This window comes from Acyrthosiphon pisum, chromosome A1 (assembly GCF_005508785.2).
Source record: "Acyrthosiphon pisum isolate AL4f chromosome A1, pea_aphid_22Mar2018_4r6ur, whole genome shotgun sequence".
NCBI lineage: Eukaryota > Metazoa > Arthropoda > Insecta > Hemiptera > Aphididae > Acyrthosiphon > Acyrthosiphon pisum.
In genome coordinates this window covers 85,631,715-85,643,904 of record NC_042494.1, presented here as the reverse complement: position 1 = coordinate 85,643,904, position 12,190 = coordinate 85,631,715, and the positions used below count along the sequence as shown (strand labels likewise).

The 12,190-nt window shown below is 28.0% G+C and overlaps 2 protein-coding genes across 2 annotated transcripts; one reads left to right on the top strand and one right to left on the bottom strand.

The window, feature by feature from the left end:
* Positions 1 to 571: 571 nt before the first annotated feature.
* Positions 572 to 2,577, top strand: LOC100168320 (proteasome subunit alpha type-5). Its single transcript, XM_001945348.5, has 7 exons — positions 572 to 726; positions 1,271 to 1,361; positions 1,456 to 1,609; positions 1,689 to 1,867; positions 1,950 to 2,111; positions 2,199 to 2,345; positions 2,407 to 2,577. Exons 2-7 carry the CDS (start codon positions 1,293 to 1,295, stop codon positions 2,482 to 2,484), a joined length of 789 nt encoding a protein of 262 aa, XP_001945383.1. The 5' UTR covers positions 572 to 726; positions 1,271 to 1,292; the 3' UTR covers positions 2,485 to 2,577.
* A 4,735-nt stretch (positions 2,578 to 7,312) lies between these two features.
* Positions 7,313 to 9,845, bottom strand: LOC100158718 (LHFPL tetraspan subfamily member 3 protein). Its single transcript, XM_001944218.4, has 3 exons — positions 9,037 to 9,845; positions 8,235 to 8,477; positions 7,313 to 8,167 (listed from the first exon to the last, which is right to left on the bottom strand). The coding sequence occupies exons 1-3, from the start codon at positions 9,452 to 9,454 to the stop codon at positions 7,956 to 7,958; spliced, it is 873 nt and encodes a 290-aa protein (XP_001944253.1). The 5' UTR covers positions 9,455 to 9,845; the 3' UTR covers positions 7,313 to 7,955.
* Positions 9,846 to 12,190: the final 2,345 nt, after the last annotated feature.

The window sequence follows — 12,190 nt, the reverse complement described above, 5'->3', positions numbered from 1 at the left end:
AAAAACTCAGAATTCGAAACTGCCTTAGCATATAACTTCAAAACGAAGTATGGCTATAGAATTTTGATTGCACCGGTCGTTCTTAACTCGTTGAAGTAGGTATATAGGTTTCAAAAAAAAAAAAAAATTCATAATATTCGTAATAGGTGCAGTAAACTAGTGACGCGCGAATGCGCAAAAATCGCAAAATAGCGAACTTCATTAAGCCATAACTTCGGAACTAAGTCCGACCGCCAAATTCTGACTTCACCATCGTTCTCAGTATAGTTAACTACATAAGTCTAAAAAAAAAAAATTGTAAAAAAAAGGGTGTCCGGTAAAGTAACAAAGTTCCACATTTTATTTTGTTAGAATAAGCTAAAATGTGATAAGAAGGCTATATAGGATTATATTATAATATAATTATAGGATTTCGATACACTTTGCATTGTTTTCTGAATCCAGCAGTGCTCGTTTTATAACGAATACGTTTCATGTATTTTTGCATCAGCATTAGAAGTTTTGTATTCTTTGATGATATATTAAATTTTATCCCTGCTCTTCTCTATTCTCTTTGGTATTTTAGGTTAGGTTATCATCACAAACAACGAAACTACGTGATACTTGTGATAATACATTTTTACCTAAAGCCGCTTTTGCAAGTCATACGGACATAAATAGTAAATACATAATACAGTTGAATTGTTCATAATATTGTTAGTGTTTTACGAAGTTAAATATATTCAGGTGAGCATTAAGTTTTAATTATTTATTTTCTGTATGCCCAAAAAAATAATTAATCACGTCATGACAAAGATAAACTTGCTCTAGCTACCTATGCTTCGAAAAATGTATTGAGTAATTTTGTAAATTACTTCAATTTCTATAGTAATCTAATAATGAATAATTTGTTAGCTTAATTGAAACTGTGTATGGAATCATTGGTAAATACTATGCGCCAAAACAGCCTGTGTAAAAAATTTAAAGTATTATTTTATTTATACCCTACACTTGATAGTTTAATTTTCAAACAAAAAATATAATGAAATATGTAAAGCGAATAGTAATCATTTGTAAAGTTTGTTCCTAGTAAATAATATGTTGTAATATACTAATATAGGTATGTCTTGTAGTAATCTACATAATAAAAACTTAAATTATCTTATTTATATATTATGTACTTACGATTATGTAACTATTTTTCAATATTATGTTTATAAAAGATATATTTATTTAATTTAAAAATCTGTATAAGATCGTTAAACATTATATTTGTTTATTTTAATTCCAGATATATTTTCAAGCTTTTAATCATGTTCTTAACACGGTCAGAATACGATAGAGGAGTAAACACATTCTCTCCAGAAGGCAGACTATTTCAGGTACAAGTTTAATTCCAAGTTAAATAATGCAGAATATGGTATAATCACTTTAACTTTGTTTCTCCAAATAATGAATATTGTTATAATTTATTAGGTGGAATATGCTATTGAAGCAATTAAATTGGGTTCCACGGCCATTGGCATTTGTACACCTGAAGGAGTAGTATTAGGTGTAGAAAAACGAATCACTTCACCGCTAATGATAACTAGCAAGATAGAAAAGATCTTTGAAGTTGACAAGCACATTGGTATGTAGAAAACCTGAAAACTATAAAATAATTACTACTAGATTATTATACTATCATAAAAATACTGGATGACTTTCAGGTTGCGCAGTTAGTGGGCTGATTGCAGACTCTCGTACAATGGTTGAAAGGGCTAGAGCTGAGTCACAAAACCATTGGTTTACATACAACGAACAAATGAGTGTTGAATCTGTTGCACAAGCTGTATCTAATCTAGCCATACAATTCAGTGGAGATTATGATAGTAAAGAACCAGCAATGGTAAAATATAAAATATTACCAAAGCATTATATTTTAAATGAGTATTTATTGTTAGTTATAATAATAATAACTTTATTTTCAGAGTCGTCCATTCGGTGTTGCAATTATGTTTGCAGGTATTGATAATAACGGTCCACAACTATTTCATTTGGATCCATCGGGTACATATGTCCAGTATAATGCTAAAGCTATCGGATCAGGTAGTGAAGGTGCCCAACAGACATTGCAAGAAAAATATCACAAAGTACATACTATTATGAATTTTAAAAGAAAAAAAAATGAGATGCAAGTAAATTATTATTATTAATTATTTATTATTTCTATTTCTTAGTCTATGGGATTAAATGAAGCTATTAATGTTATTTTGAACATACTGAAACAAGTTATGGAAGATAAACTCAGTCCTACTAATATCGAGATTGTTACTGTGACACCTGATAAACTGTACCACATGTTGGATAAAGATGAACTTCAAGAGGTAGGATTGATCACTATAAACAAATATATTTTATAATCTGTTAATTATTTTGATATTTTAGGTGTTTGATAAGCTTGTACCTTTCCCAGAGGAAACCAGGGCTAGTTCATCAGCTGCTGTTTCTGGAACTGTCGCCTAAACCAAATTTTGGGCATAACATTTAAATAATTTAATCATATTTCATTGGTGTATGTCACTTTGGAGAAAAATTATACATCTACTATTTTTCATATGATTTGTATTTGTTTTAAACATTCTTGCGGTTTTTTTGTTTAACTAAATATTTTTACATTGGTCATTTTTCTGTATGATCATACTTGGATTATATTTAATATAGTATTAATCAGTTGATTTCTTTTAAAAAATTCAAAATTATTTAAAAGAGCTTGTCCGCAGAGACAACATTTAATTTACAAAAACAATAGTTTAAACTTTCCCAATTTTTCTTATAATTATTAAATTATTTAGCTTCTTAAAAACTTAAATGTAAAAACAATAAAATGAAAAATATAAATTATTAAAATCAAACTGATTATACTCCATTCAGGTTAGATTGAACCACTTGTCCGTCCAACATTTTTGTTTGTGCATCCCCATCACAAGCCGGACGCCGGTGAGAGGTTAGTGTATAAGTAATGAGCTGTATTATCACACTTGTTTGATTCTACTCACATGTATATGTTTACTCTTGCAATTATCACACATGTAACTAGTTTACATATAATAATATTCTTTTACGAATTATTAGCTTTTTTGTTTGTATCTTTTGATATTGTTTAATAACCGCAATGTTTTTATAATTCTCTGTATGCACTGCTGCTGCACCGGCGCTGACGAACAAATGACTGTAAGCCAATCACAGAACACATCCATTGCCTGGGGGGTCAGACAGTGATCGGCAGCTCAGTCTGCGTGCGCAAAACTTTTTTAATCTTAGCCTGATTAGAGTATAGATATCTTTTTATACAACAAATATGATATAATCCAGGTTTTTATTGTGCCCCTTTCCTAGAAAAACTGTTCTTTTATTTTAATGTTATGATTTTAACAATTTTAAATTACTTACAATTTTTCTAGATTTATTATATTTCAACTTTTAAGTTATACATTTTGTGTATAATATACTTTTCTTTATTGCTTGGTATACCAGAACTACACTCTACTTGGAATGGATACAAAGTCATGATAAAATACCATTTTATATTTTAATCAAAGGTTAGTTTGGATTTGTTCAATTAATACATGCCAAACCTTGAAAAGTTCAAAACAAGAGCCTCGATTGTCTGACACTGCTGCCGCTGTTGGATTCAGCAATCATGCAAATATTAATTCATACTTTCGAAAGTTTACTTAAATAATATTATGCTTATAGCCTATGAATTTGCCTTCAAAGTTAAGATTCTATGATAGACATAATTTAATTTGTGTGTAATTAATAATAATAATTTAATTAGTTTGTAGTTTCAAATTTTTTAATAGTTTCATACTTTATTATTAAAAGAATGATCACATACCCGCGCCAAGCTTCGTGTTAATATCAAACAGACAAGCCCGGATTAAGGGGGGCTATGTCCCCCAGGACTTGATAATTAGAATTTATTTAGGGGTCTCTGATTTGTCCATTACTTTTTTCGTTACAGTCTATATAACACTGCATAAATCTAAAAAAAAAAATAGATTATTATTTAGTTAGGAAAAAAGCTTGTAAATTATAATTTGTAAATAAAGTGACACATTATTCATTATTTATTGCTATATACCTATTACCTAATATCTATCTATCGTGAAGTGATCGGCCAACGCCATATGAAAGTATATATACCAAAAATAAATGAAGAAATAACTTTTAGATTGAATATAACTTTTTTATTTTTTTAGTTATGGCCAATTAACTCGTTTTCTTCAAAACTTTTCAACATTTTGCTGTAATTTTATTTTTTATTTTAAAGCTTTTTAATTGTCCCATCGACTGACATACGCAATTAAACCAGAAATGAGCTAATTATTTTTATTAAATTTAAAACAGAGAAAAAAGTTGGCAAAAATTAGTATTTTTAAAAGGAAATTGTGAATTATTCCAAATAATTTATTAACTGAGTTTTTGTTTTTTGTATTATGACAACTAAAATTTACCGAATAATATAAACTTAAATAATTAACGACCAATTAACCAACTCAATTCTAGGAAAACTAAGTTGCGACAATTAACAGGAATATATTATGAAAACAAAACTTTCAAGGTCTTCTAGATATTATTGATTATTCAGTAAAATACAGTAGAATAATACAAAAAACACATACTAATTAATAAATTATTTGAAATAATACACCATTTTCTTTAAAAAATGCTAACTTTTTTCTACTTTTTTAATTTAATAAAAATAATTAGTGCATTTCCAGTTCAATTGCGTACGTCGGAGTGTTGATAGGACAATTAAATGGCTTTAAAATAAAAAAAAAATAACATCAAAATGTTGAAAACTTTTGAAGATACATAAATAAATGCTTGATATAATGATATGTATGGTTTTGATAAAAAAAAGTTAATTGCCCACAACTTAAAAAATAAAAAAATTAGACCCAATCTTGAAAGGGTATTGCTTCATCATTTTTGGTATACTTCCATATGACATTGGTTGGTAACTTTATCCCAGAACACATTATATACATTAATTTTAGTAACCGTAACCGAAACAAAAGCTTTAAAACACCAGTTAATGAACCGTAACTGAAACCTAAAATCTTAAAAAACCGTGAAGAAAACCTAAACCAAAACCATACAATATTGAAAAACCGTTTTTTAAACCGATTGAAATTTAAAACTAATATATAGGTTTCTTCGAATTTTATAAAGTTAATTACCTACCCATATTATTTGTAATTCTAGTTAAAACGAGTATTTTGAAAATATTTTGTTTGAATACCGATGATATAACTGATTATTATTATTAGGCAAGGCTGGGCAAGTTAACGATTTTTTTTAACTCAGTTAAGTTAAGTTAATATGCACCAATAACAAAAAGTTAAAAGTTAATTTAACTTTTTAACTCAGTTAAGTTAAAAGTTTATACACACTTTTTGTTAACTTTTTATTAAGTTAAAAAAAAGTTAATTTGTTTTCCAACCCAAAACTAAATTATAGATTATAGTGTTTATATTTTATACAGTGTTTCCATATTAGTTAAATTCGAATTATATACTTTTTTTACTTTAAACAATTCACGGTAAATATTTTTTGACATGAAAACGAAATATACTGAAGTAGTGAAATATGATAAAATTAAAAACAAAATAAATTAACTTAACTTACTTCTTGAAATGAAAAATTAACTCGTTAATTTCACGTTAATTAAAAAAGAAATTTAGTAAGTTAACAGTTAAGTTAATGAAAAGCCAAAATTAACTAGTTAAGTTAAAAAGTTAATATAAAATTAACTTATTAACTTAACTTTAACTTTTTAACTCGTTAATGCCCAGCCTTGTTATTAGGTAATACAAATATTATTCTATTTATATTTTATAATACCATTACTATACTCACTGATTCAAAATTAAAATACAAATATCACAATTGTTATTTTTTCGCCCATTTGCATGCGGCTATGCACGTCTGTATTGTTGGTATTTGATGTATTTGTGTATATTATTATTTATTAATGTTATTACAATTGTTTCGTATTCGACTGATCTGCGTCCGTCCCGCAGTCATCAATTTCTTATGTCATTCTCCTCAGAATTCCCTGAATTACAAATGTGTGTACTAAATCTTATAACGTATATTTTAATCTTAGCAGTAAAACATTTTAAATAACAATATTTTTAATAGTCCAATACTCTTTTTTTAGTATTTATTTAAATTTTAAATTAATATCTTGTTAAAATATCATAAGCATAATCACATAACAAGAGTTTTATTATATTGTAATATAGCTTGATGTTATTGTAAATTACAATTAAATATTAATATATTCGAATAATGATCTCAACCATATGTTGTATGCAAAAGTAGGTAGGTATGACATAATAAAGTTAACAACACAAAATTAGTTCTACTGAACGTAAATTTGCTATATTGTATGTACCTACATTAGTCATACAAATCGGATATATTTTAGAGCTTTCAGCCCTAAATAGTAAATAGTAAAAATCGGGTCTGAAGTTATTCAAAAGAAAAAAAAATTATCAAAAACCGAAACCGAAAATTTTCAAAAACCGTTCTTGATATCGATAAATTTGAAAAACCTTTTTTGAAACCGAAACCAATAAATTTGAAAAACCGATCTTAGAACCTAAACCAAAACCATAAAATGTAGAAAACCGTTTTCAAAAACTGAAACCGTAACCGTTAAAATTTGGAATGGTTTCGATCCCCGAGGGGTGGTTATCATTTGAAAAATAGAAGTTTGTATCGCCAATGAACACTCCTTAAGTAGTAAAAAAAAATATCAGGAATTTGAAAATATGGTTTTTAGGTATACTTAAAAATTGTAAAAATCAGAATTTGAATAAATGTATTTTTAATTGAGAACATTGGCCATAGGACTAATCTACTCTTCTGTAGAGTATGGCTTAACGGGGTTTGCATTGTAACAAGATTCAACTTAATCACTATAATATGCGCATTATCTCTGGTACTGTCAAATCAATGCAGAACGGAATGGCTCCCAGTTCTTTACAACATTTTGCCACCACACATTCTGCGTAAAAAAATATGCATGCAGGGACTGGTCAAAATATTTATCTAACACATCTCTCCTGGCTCCTACTTAGTCCTACTAAACCAACATACCAACATATTATGACAAACCTGAACATGAGAATACAATAAAATTCAGAAAACCTGCATATCTAACTAGTAACTACAATAAAAATTGCTATAAGTCATTGCTATAGTCATTTTCTTATTCTATTGACTAGAAAAGTTAACATAATATCTGATCAGAACAATAAAAAAAGTACATACATGATTATAATTACTAATAAGTATAGTATTTTATTTTCTACCAAGTAAAACCAGTTATAATAACATGATTCATAATTAATACACATATAAAAATATAAAGAGATAATAGTTTATAACTGGACGGACTTCATAAAATAATATTCATTGTTTACATGTCAAGTGTTAGTTTAAATAACCTAACAAATGAAGATACTGAGATTCACAATAATACTTAAAAATATTGGACAATTTGTTCAAGCATTGCTTATACATTTTAAATATAAACAAAATAAAATAGTTGAACATTTAGATATACCCAAAATTTGAAACAATATTAATTTTTAAAAAATAGTTACATTTCTAAAGATCCACACACACTGCAGCGGTGGCGTTAAATTCTATTGTCTTAGCTTTGCCGCAGCGGTGAGCGGTGAAATGTGTCACCGCCACAGTGTGTAGGGACCTTTACACTTTAAAAAAAAATATAATATATAATTAACAGTGGAAATAATTTAACATCAACATTCTACTTTTAATTTAATGGCTATAATCTTTCAAATTAATAATTTAATATACATACAAATATGTAATAATGGTTTAACCCTGTTTTATCTTCCTTCTACTAAAAGAGTAAAATCTAAAAGTATCATATTTTTTCAAGAAATTCATTAGAGTTGAAAATTATGAATACTAGATGAAGCATACTCCGGTCTGTACATGGCACCTTTATGAGAGCGACCCGTTCTATTGGAAAATTCAGAAAACCGATCTTGGTCCATCATTGGCTGTGGCATCAACATAACTGGTTGCAAATTCAATGACTTTCTAGAACCAGCCATTGATGCACTACTGTCACCTAAATATCCACCATTGAGCTCACCTAAAGAAAAAAAAATGTTATTTTAAACTATTTAATTATCTATATTATTAAAACATTAACAAATTACCTTTGCGCAATGTTGATGCATATAAGGGTTCTGGTTGAAGTTTTATATGCCTAGTGGCTAAGATAAAAGCCAAAGCGGATAGAATAAGTGCATCCACACTTGCTATGATTGCTAATAAATATGCCCAACGAAAATTACAGTCGCCAAGACTATAGCTTTTAGCCTCTGGACCACATGTTTTCTGAATATGTGGTGAATCCCAGCCCATTGGAAAAACAACAATGGATGCGATCAGACACCCAGCTAAATATTAAATACCATTTCAATGAAATACATAATAATTAGTAGGGCTCGGATTTATATGTAAATACATATTTTCTCTGCGGCATGATAAACTAATTTCGGCAAGTGATAAATTTGTTTCAGAATGTTTTTGATAAAATGAGCTATATTTGATTTTACATATTTTTAAATATTTTGTCATAAGTACATGTTTTTACATATTTATACAATTATACAGTTTTGATGTCTTTTCTTTAGAGTTAGAATAATTGAAAGGTTATCATGACTATATATTATATTGACGATCTTTTGAATTCGAAAATTTAAAAGTGCATGTTATTATTGATTGTAATCAAGATAATTAGATAACTATAGATAAATATGCATTTTTTATTACATTTTATTATATTATTTATTATTATTTTTTTTTCGATAATACATATTTTGAATTCTTTAGCACATATTTATGTACATATTTTTATTGTATAAATACATACTTTGGTTATATAAATACATATATATCCGAGCCCTAATAATTAGGCAATTAGGTCAATTAATATTGTGAAAAAAAATTGTGTACCAGATAAAACATGTAGCCATCCACAAATAAGGTACACTGTTGTCGATTGAAATAAGAAGAAGAACAACAACATCACCACAATAATTATAGCTATGCACACAGACACACTGCCAAAAATTGCCGCCACTCTTATGGCTACACTTGGTATATTGGACAGATCTTCCAGTTTTCCCTGACAGTCCTCGACAGCAGTCGACACACCATTGCCGAAGTAACAGCTGCTCCATAGACCGAAACGAGCAGGATTTTCAGACGTTGTAGTGTCACCTATCCATTCTGGAGTGATGAATGCCACTGCTACAATTATTGCATAGCAAACTGTAAATATACCCCACAAAACGCCAACCGCTTTGGCGTTACGCACATAGTTTGTAGCGTACATCTGCGACGAGTCCACATATTCTATTTTGGAACCCATTTCTCAAACAGATTCCAATCGGATGAAAGTCGCGCAACGAAGTTTAGGTACGTAGTGTTATGGCAAACACATTATATTATTGTCTAGTTGGACTCACCGTTACGGAAAACAATTCGAGCATAAATTGAATGGTCCAGTTGCCGTCTCGTTTCAGTGAATTTCAATAATTGTTTTGGTTATAATAGACTGTGATACTCGGCATTCAGATACGAGACCCACTTATTTTCACATAATATACACAATATTGTTACACATAATGACGGTGGGGACGAACATCACAGATTACAAACAAGTTGACCACAACTACAAGACGTTAGTACGTTACAAGATTCAGTGAAGACGTCTTACGTCTACCAGAAACTAGTTAGAAGTTTGATAATAGGATTGGTTTGGTCCACGGTTTTACATAATACTATCTTAAACCGTGGTCGAAGACAATAAAATATTGATAAAGTTTTGATAAAAAATTTCATGGAAGAAGCGCCTTGAAGGCTCAAAATATTCAGATGTTAACATGATAATATGTTCATGATTCAGATCTTCTGAATCTTCGATGAATTCCATATAAATATAAATTCACAAGATTCAACTAATAAGAGGCCCCCATAAAATAAGTACGAATCGCGGAAAAAAATTCCCGTTAAAAAAATTCTCACACTAAGAAAAAAAAGTCCCGATAAAAATTAATGAAAATATTATATCAAAATTAAAGTATAAATATGTTAAAATTGTATTGAAAAATACATTAAAGTTACATAAAAAATTGATTTAAAAAAAATCAATATAAAAAATGTTAATTACTTACTTAAATCACATATTAAAATTAAAATTATAAATTATAAATATTTAATTTTATACTAGTCTAAAATAATAAAATGTAATACATTATAAAATAGTCAATAATAGATACAATTATAGTGCCTATATAATTATAATAATAATACTATAAAAATGAATACTATAATTAGGTACAGCTCTTTCTTATGTTATGACTTACGGCCGTTAAAAAGGCCTGTTTATAGGTATACATATAACCTATTATTATACCAAAAAAACGTTTGTTTTTATGTAATGTTCCTAATCAAAGTTCGAATTATAAGTATCTATAGTAATTTCGTATATATTTATAATTTATTAGTCTACCCTATTTTAAAAACCATCCAGAATGAATTCCTATTGTAACAAACTAAATTTTTTTAAAACTTCCTTTCAATTTATGATGAATAATTTATAATATGAAACTTTTTATATTTATCTATACCAACAATTTGATATATACCATATTATTATCATTACACTAAAACTAAATACTAAATTACTAAGTTATAGAAAAAGCCAAAAATATGATCTTCATTAAGGAACTTGAAATTTGAATCTATATATTATAATATATACATTATACCTATAGATATGTAAGCTTATTATATTTTATGATTTTTTGTGTGACTTGAATGTATTTTTCAATACAATTTTAACATATTTATTATTTATACTTCAATTTTGATATATTTTCATTCATTTTTTCGGGACTTCTTTTTCCTAGTGTGAAACTTTTTTACCGGGAAATTTTTTCTGATTACCTACATTTGATCGTAAGATTGTCAATCTTATACAAAATTATATTATCGCCGAAAAAATTCAAAGATTCATCTCACGCATCTGCTCATCAAGCGTTTTCGTGAGACACTCGTCGCTTATATTATGTATTTATGTCCTTCTATCATGATTTAAGACTTAATTATATAGTTATATATAGGTATATTATATATATTGTATAATATCTTAGTTCATGGCTTCAACCTTCAAATTGTTTACACGAGCGAGATAGGAAATGTGAATCCATAGTACCTATACACGTAATAGTATATTATGATCTAAGGTTCAGCTTAAGACCATACATATATGGCGTATAAGACATAAATAATAAATAAAAAAATAAAAATAAAAATATCTCAATGGAAATAAACCAACATTTTAAAATTTTTCTGAGGTCTTTCGATCATCCAGCGACCAGATTTAGAACTAAATAGTAAACTAGTAAATAGTAATCTGTTATTCTTATTATCTATTGGCTAATAACTCTTAACTTCGAACAAATCGACCCACAGAGTTTCCGGATTCGTGTACAAGTCAATGTTGCATTTTTGCAACATAGTAACGTGATAAATGTGTACCTAAACAATTTTTTTGTTTTTACTACACACTGACTACAGCAAACTGAAATAGCAGATAATGTTATGTTTGTTAATAAATAATAAATATCCGTATACATTGTTTACCCACATGTTATATTGTACGCGTTAGGCTTAGGTATATCTATCAATAGCATTATACCACGGGTGATTTATATAACGTAAGAGTGTAAGATACTCATTAATCATTATATTAACAACAATTAATGTTTAAGAAAATATTTTATTACATAATCTTTATTGTTTAAAAAACAATTTATTTTTAGTCATTTTTACTATTTTAGATTCTGAGTGGAACGATGAATGTATTGATTTAACAATGATTTGTGTTTTTTTTTTTTTTTCTTTTTTTTTTTGTGTCTGCCATCACCTTTTAGGACAGTAAAAGTGCTTGGATTTTCTCCAACAGTACCTTTTCTGATAGGAAAGTGAATCTAGTTGGTATTTTGGGGGGTCAAAAGTAAAATGTTTCCAATAATTTTCACAAGCGCCGTGAAAAACAAAGAAAAATTATGAAAACGGGAATTTTTACGCAAAATCTTTT